At 47.5% G+C, this 21,073-nt stretch overlaps 1 protein-coding gene across 1 annotated transcript; it reads right to left on the bottom strand.

Moving 5' to 3' along the window:
- Positions 1 to 17,714: 17,714 nt before the first annotated feature.
- FZD10 (frizzled class receptor 10) lies at positions 17,715 to 20,990 on the bottom strand. Its single transcript, XM_003817850.4, has one exon. The coding sequence runs from the start codon at positions 20,509 to 20,511 to the stop codon at positions 18,766 to 18,768; it is 1,746 nt and encodes a 581-aa protein (XP_003817898.2). The 5' UTR covers positions 20,512 to 20,990; the 3' UTR covers positions 17,715 to 18,765.
- Between the last annotated feature and the right edge of the window lie 83 nt (positions 20,991 to 21,073).

Here is a 21,073-nt window from a genome sequence, read left to right as displayed (position 1 = left end):
TACCAATGAGCCACTCAAATGTTACATCCTTGCCCAAGGTTACACGGCTAGCAGGTGGCAGGAGGCGGGATTTAGACTCAGTCTGTCCAGCTTGAGAATCTGTGTTCTAACAGCCCCTCTCTAAGCACACTTTTGGAGACGTGTGTGAGTTTCCTGCCATAACAAACCACCACAAACTAGGTGGTTTCAAACAGCAGAAATTTATTCTTAAGCAGATCTGGAGACCAGAAGTCTGAAACCGTGGTGTCCACAGGGTCATGCCCTCTCCAAATGATCTAGGGGAGGGTCCTTGCTGCCTCTTTCAGGTTCTGGTGGCTCCAGGTGGCCCCAGCTCATGGCTGCATCACTCCAATCCCTGCCTCCATCTTCACACAGTCTTCTCCCTGCATCTCCGTGTCTCAAATCTCCTTCTCCTTTCTCCAGTTATGGATTTAGTGCCCACCCTAAACCCAGAATGATCACATCCCAAGATCCTTAACGTACTTACATCCACAAAGGCCCTATTTCCAAATAAGGAAGGTCACATTCACAGAACCAAGGATTAAGGACTTGGATGTACCTATTGGGTGGCACGATTCATTCAACTGCTTACAGGGGGTTTATTTATTAAGTTTTTTTGGGGAAAGAAAACGAGCTGTGGTAAACAGAGGAGGGACTGGGATTGAGAGAATAGGTCCAAGGGTTCGCACAGGAGATATGGGGCCACAGGTGGAAGTGAAAGGATGGTGAGAATAAGCATTAACTTGGAGCCATATGGAGTGGAGAAGGACCATCAGGTGACCCTCCAGGTCTTCAGGGAAGAATGAGGGGGGCTGGGTGGAGCTTGGCCTGGGGGAGGAGGACCCACTGGGAAATGGGATTGTCAATCAGATGGGACTGGAATGACCCACAGAAGCAGAAAATGCTCAGCTGAGGTAGAAAAGCATGATTTTCTACTATGGCCAATCTGTTCCAAAGGAAAAAAAAATCTTTCCCACTGGTCCATGACATTTTGGAAATTCTCCACACAGAACTGTCTATTCTCTACATCAAACGAACCTACTATCCAACGGAATGAAAACATCAATCTTAAAAGAGAGGAAAACACATGTCCCACACAGAAGAAGTACACAAATGCTCATAGCAGCATTATTCACAATGGCCCAAAAATTGAAATAATCCAAGTGTCCATCAGAGGATGAATGGGTAAACAAAACACGGTCAATCCCCACAATGAAATATTATGCAGCCATGAAAAGGAAAGTATGGATTTATCTGCTGCATGAATGAATGCTGACACATTCTCTTAAGTGAAAGAAGTCAGTGATGAAGGACCCCACACTGTATGATTTACATGAGATGATGTCCAGAATAGAAAAATCCATAGACAGAAATTTGATTTGTGTTTGTCTAGGACTGAGGAGGGGAGTGTGGGGGCCGACTGTGAAAGCCATGGTTTTCTTTCTAGGGTGCTATGAATGATCTAAGATTGATGGTGGTGATGATTGCATAATTCTGTAAACATACCAAAAGCCATGAAATTGCACACCTTCTATGGATGAATGTATGGTATGTGAATTATAGCTCAGGAAAGCTATTAAAAACATCAACCTAAACCTTTGTACATGGCTGGTAGGAATGTAAAAATGGTTCTGTTGCTGTGGAAAACAGTTTGGTGGTTCTTCAAAAAGTTAAAAATAGAATTATTATATAAACCAGCAATTTTATTCATAGGTATATACCCTGAAAATTGAAAACAGATGTTCAAACCAATACGTGTACACATGCCACAGTAGAACAGTTCACAACAGCTGGAAGGTGAAGACAGCCCAAATGTCCATCCACGGATGCATAAAACACAAAGTATGATCTGTCCATATGAAGGAATATTATTTGGTCATGAAAAGGAATGAAGCTCTGACTGACTCTGCAACATGGATGAACCTCAAGAAACATCATGCTGAGTGAAAGATGCCAACACAAAAGGCCACACACTGTGTGATTCCATTTCTACGGGCTGTCCAGAAGAGGCAAACCCGGAGAGACAGAAAGCAGAGTGATCGCCAGGGGCCAGGGGAGGGAAGAATGGCAAGTGACTCATTATTGGGTGGAGGGTTTACCTTGGAGTGACGATGTTTTAGAACTGCAGAGAAGTGGTAGTTGCACGCACTGTGAATGTTCTACGTGTCACCGAGTGATACACTTTAAATATTTAACTTTATGTTGTGTGAATTTCACCTCAATGAATTATTTAAAGAAAAATCAACCTGAAGATTAATAACTGTTTTGCTCCTGATTGGTGGCCTTGGCTGTGCAAGCATCCTTTCTTTTCCCTACTTTTTCTTTAACCCTCATTTCTCCTTCCTGGAAAACTGGAATAACAATATTTTTGTGGGGATGGAAGGAGATCTTATGTATTAAATGCCTGATAAGCTTTCATACACTTATAGTGGTAAAAGTTGTTTGTTTGCTTTTCCCCCATGCCTAGCAGTATTCAATAAATATCTGTGGGAATGAGTTAAATAGCTTAAGTTGATGTGAGAAGATGGTCTATTGGGTTTCCTGCAGGAGACGGGTGGCTCTCAGAGGGCAGATGGGCTGTGTCCCCCCAGAATTCATGTGTTGAAGGCCTGGCCCCCCATGTGATGGTATTAGCAGGTGAGGGCTTTGGGGGAGTGACTGGGGTGAGATGAGGCCAGGAGAGTGGGGGCCCCATGATGGGATGGGAAGAGGAAAGTGCCTGACATTTCACCCACACACGCCGAAGATAGACAGTAAGGAGGCTGCCGTGTACACTCCAGGGATGGAGCCCTGATGAGGAACTGAATTGGCACCTTGATCTTGTATGATTGATCCTGTGCTGCCTCCAGAACTGGGAGCAGGAAAGTTCTGTTGGTGAAGTCACCTAGCCCATGGTATTTTACTGGAGCAGCATGAGCTCCCTAAGACAGATGGTTTCCCTGGAAAGGCCTTAAGAGAGGGACTCTTGATCAAGGTGTGTGTGATGGTTAATACTGAGTGTCAACTTGATTGGATTGAAGGATACAAAGTATTGATCCTGGGTGTGTCTGTGAGGCTGTTGCCAAAGGAGATTCACATTTGAGTCAGTGGGCCGGGAAAGGCAGACCCGCCCTCAATCTGGGTGGGCACGATCTAATCTGCTGCCTGCTCAGCTCAAATATAAGCAGGCAGAAAAATGTGAGAAGAGAGACCGGCCTAGCCTCCCAGCCTACACCTTTCTCCTGTGCTGGATGCTTCCTGGATGATCCCTTGAACTGGACTTGGACTGGGACTGGCTCTCCTTGCTCCTCAGCCTGCAGACGGCCTATTGTGGGACCTTGTGATCGTGCGAGTTAATACTTAATAAACTCCCCTTTATCTAAAAGTCTATTCCATTAGTTCTGGCCCTCTAGAGAACCCTGTCTCATACAGTATGGGTAGAGTTAAGAGAAACATAAGTGAATGACGAGGCCCAGAGAGAACAGCCAAGTGGGTGTCGCTGCAATGGAACCAGTCTGATGGGGCCCAGGAGGAGCTGGGCAGCAGAAGCCTGCTCCGGAGAGCTGCAGCCTCGATGGAGGAGCCACAGCCAGCAGCAGCTGAAGCTGCAGGGAAGGGACGGCCCCCACCCTAGGCCTGGCCAGGAGGGACAGGGCGGAACCCGTGCCCTGGAAGCTCACTCTCTCCAAGTCCTCCAGTCTCCCTTGCTGGTACCACTCCGTTGGCCAAACTGGACCCAATCCAGAGGTCAGGGGGCCCTGAGACATGTGGTGTGTGGGGTCAGCCTTCTGGGGGCAGAGAGGAAGAGAGGGGATTGGAAGAGACAACAGGAGAAAGACCTACACTGAAGCCCCTCTCGGACCTACCCAGTGCTGAGGATGGGCCGCCGGTGGATGCACGAACCTCCTCTTCCTCTGTGCTTCCTCCACCTCCTTCTACACCCACAACACCGAACGTGGACAGAGGCATCCAGGTGATGCTAAATTGTTGCTGCCACTTGAGTGCACTCGGCTGTGCTCGGAGCTGCACCTGTGCCCTGGTCAGCAGGAACTGAAAGGTATTTCTAGGAACCGTGCACTCACCCCACACATCTTGCAGGCCTGCTCCTCGGTCAACGGTGGCCCAGAGGGACAGGTTTTTGCTGTTTTTCATGTCCTGGTGACCAGTCTTTCTTGTCTCTGCTGATCACAGGTGGAGCTACAACATAATTAGTAGGTGGAGTTGCCTCGGAAAACATTCCTGTGGTCAATTTTATTTTTTAAAGCTGGGAAATCCAGGTCTCTGGGTGGCCCCTGTGGTGTCCCTTGTGCTCTTCAGTTGGCTCAGAACTCGCCGTCTTTTTTAAGTGACTCAAGAAATTATGTGGGTCAGCTGCACAGGCGTACACAAAAACTCCAGTCTCGACAGCATCGCTGGACCCTTTTTTGTTTTTTGAGGTGGAGTTTCGCTCTTTCGCCCAGGCTGGAGTGCAGTGGTGCAATCTCGGCTCACTGCAACCTTCGTCTCCCGGGTTCAAGTGATTCTCCTGCCTCAGTGCCTCAGCCTCCCGAGTAGCTGGGATTACAAGCACCTGCCACCACGCCCGGCTAATTTTTGTATTTTTAGTAGAGACGGGGTTTCACCATGTTGGACAGGCTGGTCTTGAACTCCTGACCTCGTGATCCGCCCACCTCGGCCTCCCAAAGTGCTGGGATTACAGGCATGAGCCACCGTGCCCGGCTGCTGGACCCATTTTTAACAAGTCTTAGATTCGTGAAGGTTTCCTAAATGAAAATCTTAAAAAAAAAAAAAGTGTGTTTATATCTTTGCAGTCCTAGATCGTGAAATATTTCTCCAGAAATATCCTCTCAAGCTGAAATCCCCACGTCTCTGGTTTTACTTCTGTATACCTCCTAAGTATCGGAGCTTCAACTTCTTTGTCCATCTGCTGAAGCAGAGAATCTGCTCCATCCATGATGAAATGTAAAGCCTGCAGATGCATAAATCTCTTGAAAACAGGTGAGAGAAAGGCCAGGCAGCCATCCTCGGATAGACCACTGAACTTAACGAGCCCTGTGCTTCCTGGGCCCTTAATCTAAATAAGAAACATACTGAAAGCTATAAAAGCTACGGGCCTTTCTTTGAAATCTCAATTAAAACCAACACAAAACAAGAATGCTGAATGTCCCCATCCAGGACCATCTCTCAGGAATAAACCTTTAACATCTCAGTAACTTGAATTAGAACCACTTCCCTCCACGCGCGTCTACAATTCTTCTGACGTTTACTGAAAAATAAATAAATCTTACAAACTGGGAAGGATGGGCTGAGAGAGAACACAGTTACATCTACCATCTCAAAACCGTTTTTCAAATCTTTTCAGTCTTGGCAAAATGCCAAAACATGTTTTGACATGATTCTTCCCCCCCTAATTTATAACCTATGTGTATCTGCAAGGAAATTTAATCCTTATGTTTCTGATTCCTTTACACTTAACTCATCAAATGTTACTGTGGAAGAGCCATTTGATGTGAAGGGGCCTTAGAGCCTTTTTTATGAGGCCTTTTAAACCTGTTCCCCCTTAGAAACAGGAAGCCAGGTTTTTCCAGGAGTAAACAAACTCAGCCCACAAAAAGTGTCCCTCGTCGGCCTGGAGACCAGATCCGGAGTCCTCCAGCGGCTCCCAAACTGTCAGCACATTTGACAAAATTGCAGTACAGCAGCCTCTTTCAAGGAGAAGTTCCTCTGGTTAAAAATCAGCGTGCCGCAAAAGGCAGGGACGGGATCACTGTGGCAGGAAGGAGTTAATTATTCTACCTAGAATCAACTTCTGTTGCCATTTTATGAGAAAACAAAAGATGGGGCGTCCGGGGCAGGAGATGAAAGGAGGCCGTTTCCGCTCTTTCTCTTTGTGGATTTAGGGGCACCCTGTCCCGGGTGGTAAGAAAGGCCACAGGGTCCTATCCCCTTCTCTGATTGAGAGGCAGGGACTCACTTCCCTCTCCTTGAAGTTAGGCGGGCTACGTGACTGCTTTGTCAAAAGAGCATAGTGGTAATGCCAGCACTTTGGGAGGCCGAGGAGGGAGGATGGCTTGAGCCCAGGAGTTCAAGACCCCATCTCTACAAAAAATTTTAAAAATCAGTTGGGTACGGTGGCACATGCTTGTAGTCACAGCTACTCGGGAGGCTAAGCTGGGAGGATCCCTGAGCCTGGGAGGTTGGGGCTGCCTGGTGCAGTGGCTCATGCCTGTAATTGCACCACTTTGGGAGACTGAGGCAAGGGATCGTTTGAGTCCAGGAGTTTGAGACCAGCCTGGGCAACATAGGGAGGTCCCTTCTCTACAAAAAAAATTAAACATTAGCCAGGCATGGTGGCACACACCTATGGTCCCAGCTACTCAGGAGGATGAGTTGGCAGGATCACTTGAGCCCGGGAGTCGGTGAGCTCTGATCACACCACAGCACTGTACCCTGGACAACTGAGCAAGACCCTGTCTCATAAAGAAAGAAAGAAAGAAAAAAAAAAAAAAACCAGCATGGCAGAGGGAGTGCCCTGGCCAGCCCCATTTTCTTTCTCTTAAAGAATGCTCTCTCTGGGCAGAGCCAATTGCCATGTAAGAAGTTTAACTGCTCTTGATGAGTTAATGGGTGCAGCACACCAACATGGCATAAGTAACATACATAAGTAACAAACCTGCACATGGTGCACATGTACCCTAAAACTTAAAGTATAATAATAGTAAAATAAAATAAAACATAAGTTTAACTACTCTGAGCCAGCCATGCTGTGAGGAAGCCCAAGCCACAGCCAGGTGAGGGGGCCCAAGAGGAGGGGACACCATGTGGGGTTTGGGGGAAAAGAGAGACCAAGGGGGCAGCAAGAGGCCAAGTTCATGAGTGAAATGAAAAGCAGAAGTGTATCCTCTAGCCCCAGCCACCCCAGCCATTGCCAAGGTGGCCAGAGTCAAATGACCCAGCCAATTCCTGACAACATTCCTGACTTGCCAAATTGTGAGCTGAATATGAATAAAAGAGTCATTTTAAGAACCGAAGTTTTGAGGTGTTTCACTGTGGAATAACAAAGAACCCGAACACCCTGAGTGAATCCACTCCCCTCCCCTGGCTGGTCTCCTGCCTAGTGAGGCAGCTGCTTTTGTGACAATTATATTCCTGTCTCAGTTGGTTGCAAGTAAGAGAAAACCCCACGGAACTGTCTCTAAAAAGTAATTTATGGACTGAAAAGCACAGGAGAGATTTTATCCAGGCACTGTTTGATTCGAGGTGTGTCATGTCACCATGGCTTAGTGTCGGAGTTTCTGAAAATAGCCCCACTCCAAGTGTTGACCTTCTCCTGGGATCGGGGGCCCTTGAAATAGTAAACATGGCAGAGGCCCTTTGAACCCGACGTCCTGTGCTGCATGACACAGAGGAAGAGAGAGTGTCTGTGCCCACCCATGCCTGAGCCTCACACTGATTGGGTTGGTTTCCGTCAGTGCCCACCTTTGTGGATATCTCAAGGAAGTGAGTCAGTGGAGACGGCGTGGGGACTGCATTGCCTCAGCTGCATGGATCCCCAAAGAGAAAAGGGGTGAAATTAATATTAGGATGGCAACCTGCACATGCCCACTCATGAAACAGACACCATTTTAACACTTGCTCCGGAATAAGCACATACTGCAAAGTCTGCCAGCCTTCCTTTCTTTTTTTTTTTTTTTTGAGATGAAGTCTCACTCTGTCGCCCAGGCTGGAGTACAATGGTGTGATCTCAGCTCACTGCAACCTCTGCCTTCTGGGTTCAAGCAATTCTCTTGCCTCAGCCTCCTGAATAACTGGGATTACAGGTGCCCACCACCATGCCCAGCTAATTTTTGTATTTTTAGTGGATACGGGGTTTCACCATGTTGGTCAGGCTGGTCTCAAACTCCTGACCCCAAGTTATCTGCCCACTCAGCCTCCCAGAGTGCTGGGATTACAGGTGAAAGCCACTGCACCCGGCCTTCCTTTGCTTCCCCATCCCCTTCCCTTCCCTCCGCTCCCCACCCCTCCCCTTCCTTTCCCTCCTCTCTTCCTTTTCTTTCTTTTTATTTTTTGAGACAGGGTCTCCCTGTGTTGCCCAGGCTTGTCTTATTTAGGAATTATATAACTTGCTTTGTGTAGTAACAACAGGGCAATATTTGAAATGTTTAACAACTGATTTGGCATAGGGGTGTGGACAAATTCAAAAACACACCAGACAAAACAATCTGGAAGGGCTGCCCTGGTCCGTCCTGTCTGAAGATCAGCCTGCTTAGCAGTGCCGTGTGGCCATTTTCCCATGTTAATGACACGGTTCTACGTAATTACTTTAATGACTACATGTTACTCTATTTTAAGGATTTTCCATAATTGGCTTGAATAGTCAGCTTACCGGTATATATTTAGACTGTTCCCAATTTTCAATACAACATTTATTTGGAAGTGCAATTGCTGGGTCAAAGGACACGTATACTGCAAACGGCACTAGGTACACATTACACTTGTTCTCCAGAAAGGGTGAGCTACTTTATGGTTCCACTCTGTGATACAGGGAGTCCATTTCTCCATGCCTGAGCAAAATCCAGGTATTATCCGCTTTAAAAAAAAAAAAAGTACCAAGCTGGCCAGGCGCGGTGACTCACACCTGTAATCCTCGCACTTTGGGAGGCCGAAGCGGGCGGATCACTTGAGCTCAGGAGTTCAAAAGCAGCCTGGCCAACATGGTGAAACCCTGTCTCTACTGAAAATACAAACAAATTAGACGGGCATGATGGTGGACGCCTGTAATCCCAGCTACTTGGGAGGCTGAGGCAGGAGAATTGCTTAAACTGGGGAGGCAGAGGTTGCAGTGAGCCGAGATCATGCCACTGCACTCCAGCCTGGGCAACAGAGAGAGACTCTGTCTCAAAGAAAAAAAAAGGGCAAACCTGTTAGGCACAAATAATCATTTTTTTATACACGCACCCTTGGATTATTAGAAGTGAGCTTAAATAACTTTCCACAGGTTTATGGGTCACTAGCATTTCTTCTAATTGGAATTGCCTACTCATAGACCCAGACAAGAAACACAAGTTTTTGTCTTTTAATTTTGTTTATGGAGATTTTGCAATTTTTTTTAATTAACTGATTTCTTACATTATAGAATTTTACATTTTTATATAGTGGAATTATGATTTTTAAAAAATGGCTTTAGCTTTGATGTCATGCTAAGAAGACATTTTCCTGGTAAGTTTATAAAAAATGTTTACCTGTAATTTCTTTCTATTGAAAGAAAATTGTAGATAACATTTTCCCCTAATTACTGTATTATTTTTATGTTTAAATGTTTTATCAATCCAACATGTATTTTGGTGAAAGGCGTGAGGTGGGGATGGAATATTACTTTCCCCACATCTAAACTAAGCCTCAACAGTGTTGACTGCATAATCCATTCTTTCTTATTTATTTGAAATGCACTTGAGACTCTTTCTGGATTTCCTATTTTGTTCCATTATTTTGTTTGTTTTAACACTTGGCCCATGCTGTCTGTTTCTGCAGACTCACAGTGTACTTCACTGATAGATTATGTCCTTTCTTATCCCTGTTCCAGGGTTTTTTCGTTGACTACTGCTCAAATTTTATGGATTTAATATCATCTTGTGGAGTTCCACAGAAATACATATTTTAAAGTTGCAATTGCATTATGTTTAGGAATTAACTTGGGGATAATTGACATATTTACAGGCACATGCCATGAGCTTCCAATTATTTGAGCCAATTATTTATGCTCTTCAGTAACATCTTCACATTGTCTTCCAAAAGGCTTGCACACCCCCTACGCTAATTTCTAGATAGTTTGTGCTTGTTGTAGGCATTGCATAAGTGATCTTAAATTTTCTTCATATTTTCAACTGGTTCCTGCTGGTGCATGGGCATGCTATTGATTTTTGTAGCTATGTTTTGTCCTGGTCTCCTTATGAAAATCTCATCAATTCTATTTCCAGCTAAGTCACTTTTCAATGACAACAGCTGCAAATAATGACAGTTTCCAATGGTTTTACCTTCCTTTTTCTTTCCTCTTCTCGGACTTCAGGGTTAATCATGTTCCGGGTAGTGACCAGTAATCGTAGATAGCCTTGTTTTGTCCCTGGTTTTAGTAAAAATGCTTTTAGTGTCCCATTATCTTGTATAACATTTGCTGGGTGTCTAATGATCTCACTCCTTGTTAGATGCTTCCTGGAGATTTGTCTTTACTTGGGCACATTCTTCCTTGACAAGAATTGAGACCATGGTAAACACATTCAGGGGACAGCCAGCAAGATGAAACCAAGTTATTTGGGCAACAGTTTTAAGAATAAAAAGAAAGATCCAGGGAGCACATATTACTCACTGGATCCCCTGAGAGTTGGCAGGTTGGGTGTTCTGTGCCTCTTAGGAAAATATACCTGATATAGCAAATTAGTCCTGGGCATCTGGAACCCTACTCTGCACACAAATCACTGGGGCTCTTGCTAAAAGGCAGCTCCTGATTCAGTAGGTCTGGGTGGGACCCCAAATTCTGCATTTGTGATAAGTTCCCATACAGAAGGGGCTTTCCCATGGAAAAAGAAGTAGACTTGCTCTGTGAAGCTCTATGTGGCAAAAGTAGAGATAATAATAGGAAATAGTTACAAGGAAGCAAATTTTAACTCAACATAAGAAATTGTTTTAATTGACAGCTAGTCCACTACAGGACACCCAGGAGGTGATGCCCAAGATGTGTTCATATAATTACAGCCAGGAGTAAGTGGGGTCGTTCTGAACTTCTGGTGGGTGGCCAAATAGATTCTTCACTCAAAGGGGTCAGGAGAACCAGAAGCATCGACATCACCTGGGAACTTATTACAAATGCAGAATTTGGGGTCCCACCCAGACCTGAGGAATCAGGAGCTGCCTTTTAGCAAGAGCCCCAGTGATTTGTGTGCACAGTAGGGTTTGAGACACCTGGGACTCATTTGCTATATCAGGTGTATTTTCCTAAGAGGCACAGAACACCCAGCCTGCAACTCTCAGGGGATCCAGGCAGTGTTCGCTACTTGGCATAACAAGAATCCTGGGGGTGCAGTCGCTTAATGAGTGCTCACAAGGCTGGCTCTATCTTGCTTACCTGCCATCTCAGAATTTTGGCTTTGGTGTTGGGCGTACTGCCTCGTGATCACAAAATGGTTGCAATAGCTCCATATGTGATTCTTACACACCACGTTGTGTGCAGAAGAAAAGGACAGGTTTCCTCATCATTTTTTTTTTATCATGAAGCAAAATCTTTTTTTAGAACCTTCCTTCACTCCCACACGCACACCCTCATTTTTTTTTTGTCTCACTAGGAAAGCTCCCCTCACATCTCACTGACCAGACCGAGTGACATGCACGCCCCTGACCCAGAGGGATTATTTTACCTGATTTTTTTTTTTCTTGGCTCATCCCCTGGGACATGTGTGAAGCTTTTTGTCTTGGAAAGAATAAAGCCTTTAGAAGGTAGAGGTGAGTTAAAAATAAAAATACTACATTTCCAACTTCTTTTGATGCCTCCTTTCTATTGCATGGTTTTTTGCTCTGAGGCCCTCTGTTTACTCAAGAGATAAGATTCAGCTCAGAACATTGCTGTAGTATTGTGTTGGTTTTTTTTTAATTGAAAATGGTTACAATCATGACTGCCATGGAAGAATGTCAAATGTTACAATTGGCCTTGTTCTCTTGTTCTCATTGCTTTTGTTCTGTCTCCTTAGACCTGAGTCATCATGATAGCAAATCAGAATCACAACTTCTTCATGGCTGTCTCATGTTCTCTTTACCCTGTGCCACGTGTGGAAAAGTAAGGTGGCACTTAGATTCCTAATACTTAAAGTCTCTTGGGAAAAAAAAAAGTTTTGCTGACCTAAAATGCTTCTGAGTTTAGTTCAAATTTGAGCCTTCTGCTGTGATCCTGGAATCCAAAGAAACCGAGGTGATATTGACCCAAATTCAATAAGACTGTTTCAGATGAGCTGCAGGAAGAGAGGCAGTTCACAAATGAATGATCTTATTCAGAGCCAACAACATCCAAGTGTTTTATGAGAGGCGAAAATAGTGCAGGGAGAGCACGGGAGGTAAACAGGTGCTGCTGCCCTGGGGGCAGGGGTGGAATGGGGAGGGCTGGGGTGGGGAGAGAGCTGCACCACCCCATGAGCTTGTCAATTCTGATCAAAGTCAGCACCTGCAGCTCCCGATCACCATCGCCCCCTTGGAAAATCGGTGTTGATTCATCATGTCAAGGTCGATCACTTTGTAGTTCTGCCTAAAATACTTAAAACATTGTTAGGATAGGTTTTAGATGTTTTTTTTAAGTGCAAATATTCCCTAAAATGCCACAAATTGCATCCTTTGAGGACGTCTGTTGCAAGAGACCACCTGGGAACATCCCATCCCATCTACAGAACCCCTGAAGCCCCCAGCATCTGGGAAGGAGATGGGCGTGTGGCAAGGGTTGCTGTTATGAATCCCTTCCTATAAACCAAAGGCCCCTGGAGGGCAGCCTGGTACCAAACAATGTATATAAAAACAGAAACATTCAGAAAGTCTTAGAATAACAAAGCGACAGGCACTGACTTTGGGGAAGTCCGGATGGGCTGCGGACATTGTGTGGGATCCAACAGTGTCATTTTCCCAGGAGTGTCCCCAATTACGACAGCTCACCTCGGCAGCTGAAACTTATTCTTTCAGATTTCAAACGTCTCCTTCCCTCCTCCCTCCAGCTTGGCCTTCACACTCTTAATAAAACATTAAAAAACACCCCACACTATGCTGCCTGCGCGTGTTTCGCGAGCTTCCCTGAAGTCTGACCGTTTTTCTGCATTTCCATATTACAGCCATCTTTATCCATTTGCGTATAGAGGTGTCCGTGCATGAGGTCTGATTTCCTGGGAAGTCAGCTGTGATGTTATTGTGTTCAAAGGGAAAGACAGAGAATATTTTTCACTGCTGTAGAGGCTCTGTGCCTGCCTTTTAAACTTGAAAGATCAGTGGGTTTTCTGTGGAACCTGAACACAGTATTGGAAAAAGTGTTTCTGTAAGAAAGAACTCATTTTCTTTAAAGAGCCCTACTCATTAGCTTACAGGATTTAACTTTCTTTGGGGGGAGGGACAAAAAATATAAAAATAGATCACTTTATTGAGCATTTGCTCTGCACCAAGCAGCCTTCCAGGTACTTCACACAAATGGTTTTATTTAATCTCGTACCATCTCTCCTAGGGCTGTTGTGAGGAGTAGATGAAGTAATAAACACAGAGAACTTAAAGCAATCGAGCATGTAATACTTGTTCAATAAGCATGAGCTATTTGTGAGTGACAGTCCAGTGAGATAGGTACCATTATCATGCCCATTTTACAGATGAAGAAACAGAGGCAGGAAAGTTCTGGTATCTTGCTCAAGGTGAAGCAATGTGTAAGTGGTTGAGTCAAACTAAAAACCGGCTCATAGAGAAGGCAAGATATAGTTCAGTCCTAAACGATGTTTATATCTGCACATCCTGTAAGTGTAAGATGCCAGTTTGCCCTCCAATCTGTTATCATTTTCTGTATTTCTTTCTCCTCCTTCTGAGAAAATAATCTAGAATGTAGGATAATATCTATGGCCTCAGGAATACTTCTTGACTTTTCTCTTCTGTTTCTCTGTCTTGAAACAGCATCCCCAAAGATGCTAGTGGAGAATTTAAAACTATGAGCTCTTGGAGCTGATTTTAATTTTGCTCGGGTAGCCCAAGGGTTAAGTTAAAGATACAGAGGCTGAGTTATCACGGGCAGGAGTGGATCCTCCTAAGTCACTCCTGTAAGACCCTTGCTGCATTCCCCCTTAGCGCTATCTGGATCACGTATTTTGACGTTGGTTAAGGCCATTTGCATAATCTCCTCTGCCAATCCTCTTATAGTAAAAATGGGCACCCAGCGCCCAAGTGGTTAAGGGGCTGCTCCCAGTCACAGCTCCCCTTGCAACCTCCTCTTTGTTCACCTGGCCCTGAGGTCTGCCCTCCTCCCTCCTCTGTCCCTGGAGAGACCCACTTGCTTCCTGAGGTTAACCACAGCTCCAGCTCTCACCATTTCAAACACCCGCCTGTGACCATGACCTCATCCCAAATTCTCTACAGACACCTCGATGGCAAATAATCCACACTGCACTCATCTTGGCTTCCCATCACACTGCCTGTCCTCCGTTGGTTTTCTCCTGTCTTGATGAATGTCACTTTGCCACCAAAGTCAGAAACGGTGTGGTCCTCCCTGACCATTCCTTCTTGCTCCCTCTCTACATAAAACCTAATCCTGGTTCTACCTTCTAAGGACCTCTCCATCCACCTGCTTCCCCCTAGCCCCACTGCTAGCACCCTCGTGACTGCTGCAAAAATGCAGGTTGCCGCGGCCTCCTCCCTTGGGCTCCCCCACACTGGCCAAGTGGCTTTTGCTCTTTGCCATGCAACCTTGTTCCCCTTCTGCTTGGAATAAAGGTGCAGTGGTGCTGCTGTGAAGATGAAATGATTTAGTCAAGTCCTGAGAAACCAGAGACGTGGGAAAGCCTCGTGGTCAGAGGTGCAGGTCTGGAGTCCCACAGCCCAGGTTTGCATGCCAGACTCTCTGCTTGCTGCCTGTGTGACCTTGGGTAAGTGACACAACTTCTCTGTGCTCCAAATTCCTCGTCTGTAATATTATGAGCATGAGAGCAGTACCACCAAAGTTTGTCAGAGGATTGAATTAATGCATGTAAAGTGGTCAGCTATTGTTCATTCATTCATTCATTCAACAATTGCTTACTGAATTGGGGGTTCCAGATCTGTTATCAGACCACCCAGTTCCTGTTCTGGGTCTTTTAGTTGTCATGTGACCCTGGGAATTTACTTAACCTCTCTGTGTCAGGGTCTTCACATGTAAAGTGGGGCTGATGACAGTACCTCCCTGAATGCGTTGAGGATTCACTGAGATAGTCCCAGCAACCTGTTCAGCACACAGCAAGTGGTCTTAAGGCTGTGCTGCTACGATTACTATTATCACAGCCATTGCTCTTATTCTAGTTATTCTTACGTCCAAAGCCCTCTGCAAGGTGTGGGCTTACATAGGGGATCATGAGCCAGACCCAGTCCGGGTCCCGATGGAGTGTTTTGATGCTCTGTTGATAACTTCTCTTGCCTTCTATATGACCCTGCAGCTTCCCCTTGCTATGACCTCACATAGGCTGAATCTTCTGCCTTGTATGCATTTAGGGGCCCCGTGGAAATATATCTACTTTTGGGCCTCCTGCCCTGATGCCTCACAGAGGCGCATATAAGATGTGCCATGCAGGTCTCTCCTGTCCACTGCAAAACCACAGACCAGGTGCCAGTTCTGTTTCTCGGCCTTAGCATGTGGTGGGTGGTGATTGGCTGGAGGCTGGAGGAAGGAAGGGAGGGATGAATGGATGTAGATCTTGGACAATCTACTTCTTTGGGCTTCTTCTATGACTCCACCACTGCCATGCAGAACAGGTTGCCATTTTTCTAAAACTAAGGCCGTGGGGTACAGATGCTGAGAAATCTCCAAATTAATGCTGTCAACAATTCCTTTGGAAACCCTGTACTGAGCTAAAGAGAATCTAAGGACTAGTGATATGTGTTTGCCTTTCTTTCTTTTTTTCTTTCTTTTCTTTCTTTTTCTTTCTCTCCTTCCTTCCTTTGTTCCTTCCTTCACTAGTGATGTGTTTGCCTTTCTCCTTCCTTCCTTCCTTCGCTAGTGATGTGTTTGGCTGTCTTTCTCCTTCTTTCTTTCCTTCCTTCCTTTCTTTCCTCCCTTCCTTCCTTCTTTCCTTCCTTCACTAGTGATGTGTTTGCCTGTCTTTCTTTCTTTCCTTCTTTCTTTCCTTCCTTCCTTCACTAGTGATGTTTGCCTGTCTTTCTTTCTCCTTGCTTCTTTCCTCCCTCCCTCCCTCTCTCCCTCCCTTCTTTCTTTTCTTTTTTTCCCCAGCTTTCTGACTTAAGGCCTTGATGCTTATCCTAAAACACACTGTCTGTATGTGAGGAAGGGTCAGATTTTAGCTTAGCAGAGAGAGAGAGAGAGAAAGAGGAAGAGAGAGAGAGAGGGAGAGGAAGACCTTGGAGCATTTTGCTTGGAAGCTCTACAGCTGCTCCTTGCACTGCTCACTGTTAAACTCACCCAGCTGCGCCCAACCCAGCCACATGTCACAATCCCTTCACATTCGTAAACAAGATCAGTCATTTCTGGGATGGATCCACAGTGAGACACATTCAGGGATAACTAACAACAAAGGCTCTTAGGTATGTTGTTGAATATGACTTTCCTTGGGACCACATTTTCGAGCCTACACACCTGAGCATGGGCAGGTCTGAAGCTGCTGTAGTCCAGGAATTTTAGAACCAAATGTCTTTGTGTTATATCTAGCCTTGTGGCTCACAGCAGCATCCGGACAATGTTACCCTTCTGGACTTTTTGAAAGTTCTATTCCAAATATGTTATTTTCATTTTCCCTAAGAGTGACAAAAAGGAAACGCTATACCCATACATGCACAGAGACATCAATATTTCTATGTAGTCTTTTGGGGGACTAGGCGAAAACAATCAACAAAGAAATTTTATTTGGGGGCATTTCTGAAGCTTTTCTGCCTTCTTTTTTAATGCACTGAATGCTCTTTGGGATCTTGCATTCTTTTACTTTGCCTACCTAGCTGGTGTTTCCTCCGTTTGTCAGACTTGATCCCAAACCACCAATCTGCCTGCTCCTGTGCCCTGCAAATATTCACGGCCAAGTGCAGTAGCCCCTCAAAGCCAATGTAAGCCTGTTTCCAGCCCTAGTGTTGATGGGTGATCTTATGTTTACCAGGCTGAAGTTCTGAACACCCTCTTCAGAAAACAGACTGCACTAGCTCCAGGCTCTCCTGCTCGTTGGTAAGCGTGTCATCCATGCTCCAAGTTTTCCAGAGCTCCTTGTTTAACTTGGAGCTGGGCAAAAGCATGGCCCCAGGGGCAGCTTGGCTTGCTTTATATTAATAGAGTCCTCACCACAGTAGGACTGCACTGTGCCCTTGCTTCCTTCTGGCTGGAACTTGAGTGTAGCTGTGCCTTTGACCAGCAGACCTGGGGCAGTTCTTTACAGCTACCCAGTTCTAACAGCAAACCCAGGGGAAGAACCAAGTACCATGAAGTTCCAAAGCTGCTTAACTTCCTCTTAAGGATTCACCACCCTTAGCAGGTATTTTATCCCGTCCAGGTCTATAATCTGTTTTGTAAATGTCTTCATAGTTCAGAGTCACTGCAAAGCCAGCACACTTTGGGCTGATGTATACAGCTCTGTCTAGGTACCATTTGAGCCTAGCAGGTCAATTGAATACAGATGATTTAATTCTCCTAATCGGTTGGCTCTACTCTCTGAATATATTAAAACTGGCTAATCCAGGCTCATGAGTGGGTCCACGCTTAGTGGTGAGGCTCTCCTTGGTGATGTGTGTCTACAACTAAGCCCTCGTGTCTAGCTACCAACAGTCACAGAAACGACTTCCAACTTCACACATTGCCTGCCTGCAGTTCCTCAGAAACTCACAAGTGAATGATTCTTCCAATCTTGGAATCCTCTGATCTGCAATTTTATACAGATAACCAGTACTCTCTGGCTAGAAGCACACCCCCAGAATTTGCTTAAAAAGCAAAGGGAGAAAGTGTCCTGTAGTCTCTCCACACACAGAGAAGGGAAACCTCACCATGAACCAGGGACTAGCAGCAAACTAAAGAACATATTTTATTTTTAATAAAATAGTGGAACATGAAAAATATCATATATTACAAATATACACACGCAGAAACCACTCTTTCCTGGCACTGTGAAGAGAATACACTAGACAAAGTGTCTCTGCCAACCTAGTGCTTCCTGATCTGTTTGTGGAAATCATTTGTTTAACATAGAAAGAGTCAATAAGCCCTTTGGGTAACTTTTGAATGATCCTTCTCCCTCTTCCCCCCTCCTTTCCACAAATCAGTCCAAACGTCTATAACATTGGCTTGGTTTCCATTAAAAAGCCACAAAATGTAGCACTGAAGGGTTTCTGAGGGCTGGGCCTCTTAGTTCTTTTGTTAGGAGATTTCTTTTGTTGTCTTTATATACAGCAAAATACTTGTTTCTCTTTTTATTTTCAAGGAAAGAGAAAAAAATGTATTGCACATCATTTGAGTTCACAAATGTGAGGTTTGATGGAGGTTTCTGTCTTGTAGAGAAACTATTGGTGAAGGCCGGAGTCTATTTTAAGCGACTCCAAATCCACTGGGGTGTGAGGCGGGCCCCGGGTCGTGTCTTTCCTCTGCAGGGATGCCGCCCAGCACTGTGGCCTTCCTGGGGGTGGGCCCTGGGGATGGCTCATTTGTTAACCCAGGGGAGGCTCTTGAATTTGCAAAGCAGTTATCTGTCCTCTTATTTGTAAATGGGTAGCAAAGCCAACTCAAATACACAGATGTATATTTACGGAGGGCTCTAAACAAAAGTTTTCTTCTGAGGGCTGAATCAACTACTTTACCACAAATTAGTTACACAAGAGGCTACTTCACTGGAGGAGCTTCCCTTCGCTGGAAAAACAAAACAAAACCCTTTAAGTACATTTTTCCTTTCAGTGTATCACAGCATCCTGAATTTCAGGGTAAACACTTTTTTATGTATTTCTCTTTTGCTTTTATAAAAAAAAAAAAAAAAAGAAGAAGAAGAAAGAAAAAAAACAACCAAGAAAAGCACCGCATTTTAGCTCCGGGCGCCCCTGTGCCCTTCCCTCCAGCCCTGTTCACACGCAGGTGGGCGGCTGGGCAGGGATCTCATATTTCCCGTGGTGAGTTTTCTGGGGATGCTGGGCTTTTTTGTAAATCCCACCGCTGGTGATCACGCTGGCCGGTTTTCTCCGGCTCTTCTTCTTTAACCTACGGCTGCACACCTGCTGCCAGGACTGCAGAGTCTTGGAGGTCCAAATCCACATCCCGCTGGTGATCCCCACCACCAGCAGCATAAAGATCTTCACCATGAAGATCTCCACGGCGGGGATGGAGGCGGCCATCAGGCAGTCCAGCGTTTTAGTCTGGTTGTTCATTTTGCACTTGTGCTGCGCCGCCAGGATCTTCCAGTAATCCATGTTGAGGCGTTCGTAAAAGTAGCAGGCGATCACACAGGTGGCCGGCACGGTGTACAGCACGGAGAAGAGCCCGATACGCACCATGAGCTTCTCCAGCTTGTCCGTGTTCTCGCCGCCCGTCTTCATCACCCTCCGGATGTGGAACAGGGCCACGAAGCCCGAGAGGATGAAGGACGTGCCGATGACCAGGTAGCAGGCCAGGGGAATGAGCACGAAGCCGGTGAGCGCGTTGACGTCCATGCTGCCCACGTAGCAGACCCCAGTGAGCTCGTCCCCCGCCACCCTGCGCATGACCAGGATCAGGATGGTCTTCACCGCCGGGATGGCCCAGGCTGCCAGGTGGAAGTAGCTGCTGTTGGCTTCGATGGCCTCGTGGCCCCACTTCTTGCCGGCGGCCAGGAACCAGGTGAGCGTGAGCACCACCCACCACAGCGAGCTGGCCATGCCGAAGTAGTAGAGGACCAGGAAGACCAGCGTGCAGCCGGTGCTCTCCAGTCCCTCCTGGATGACATAGAGCTGGCCGCTGTCCCGGTCGCAGGCGATGCTCTCGGCGCCGGCGAAGAGGCGGATGAGGTAGCCCACGGAGTAGACGCAGTAGCACATGGAGAGGAAGATGATGGGGCGCTCGGGGTAGCGGAAGCGGGCCGGGTCGATGAGGAAGGTGAGCACGGTGAAGGCGCTGGAGAAGAAGCACAGCACCGCCCAGATGGCCAGCCAGACCACGGCGAAGCGCTTGTCCTCGCGGCTCCAGTACACGTCCACGCCGGGCGTGCAGAGCGGCGCGCACGACGCGCTCTTCTCCACGTGGTGGAACTTGCCCGGGTTGTCGCAGCCGCCGCGCCCGGGGCCCCCGTCCTTCAGCGGGTGCTCCTGCGCGCTGTGGGGCCGCTGCGGCCGGAACAGCGGCGGGAACAGGCCCGAGCCCCGGGTGGGCTCGTCCGAGCCGTTGTTGGGCGCCTCCATGCACAGATAGTTGGGGTCGTTCTTGTTGGGGAGTTTCCGGCAGTCCAGGGAGTCGGGCCACTTGAAGTTGAACTGCTCCATAATCGGGGAGCACTTGAGCCGGGCCTGCTCGCACATGACCCGGCAGGCGGGGATGGGGGTGGAGACCTGCTCGGTGCACATCGGCGCGTACAGCGAGCACAGGAAGAAGCGGAGGTGGCCGTGGCAGCCGTACTCCACCAGCGGCGCGAACTCGTGCAATTGGATGGCTGCCTCGCGCTGGTTCTCGTGGCCCATCAGGTTGGGCATACGAGTCATGTTGTAGCCGATGTCCTTGCACATCGGGATCTCGATGGGCTGGCATTTGCCGTCGCCCGGGCGCTCCATGTCCATGGAGCTGATGGCGGCGCACGAGCCCATCACCTGCAGGACCAGCCACAGGCGGGGGCCCGGGCGCTGCATGCTGGCGTTGGACGTGTCCTCGCGGGGAGCTCCGCGCCCCTCAGCGCCGCCGCTCCCGGGCACGGGCTGCTGCTGGCCCCGGCTCTCCACCCCTGCTCGGGCCCCCGCCCATGCCCGCCCGGCCTGGCCCGAGCGCTGCGCACAGCGCCCCCGGCTCGGCTCTCCGCGCCCGGCGTCCGCCGAGTTGGGGGCCGCGGCGGAGAGCAGCAAAGTTTGCAAACAATACCGGGAAGCGAGGGAAGCCCCCGGAGCTCCCGGCGCAGCGGCCCGGCGCGAGCTCCAACTCACGGCCGCGGCAAACTTCGGCCTCTTCTTGGAGCGCCCAGGTGGCGCGTCTGGAGCGGGCTGGCGGCGCGGGCACACCGAGGCCGGGCCAGCTCGCGGCGCCCCCACAGCCCGGGCGGCTCCTCCCTCCCTGCGCCGGCCTCGGCCGGGACCAGCCGGCAGCTGTTTCGAGGTTTGAGTCCCGGGATGAGAAGACTCGCAAAAAGGCAAAGGGGGGCAGAAAAGCCGAGCGCTGACAGGCCCCGCCCCCGGGCCGCGCGCCCCGCCCCGCCGCTGC

Source organism: Pan paniscus, chromosome 10 (assembly GCF_029289425.2).
Source record: "Pan paniscus chromosome 10, NHGRI_mPanPan1-v2.0_pri, whole genome shotgun sequence".
Lineage (NCBI taxonomy): Eukaryota > Metazoa > Chordata > Mammalia > Primates > Hominidae > Pan > Pan paniscus.
The sequence above is the reverse complement of the archived record's forward strand: the minus strand, read 5'-3'. Positions and strand labels throughout refer to the sequence as shown.

Bases quoted from the DNA above. Each gene is read 5' to 3' on its own strand.
- FZD10 (XM_003817850.4), bottom strand. From the start codon at position 20,511: ATGCAGCGCCCGGGCCCCCGCCTGTGGCTGGTCCTGCAGGTGATGGGC.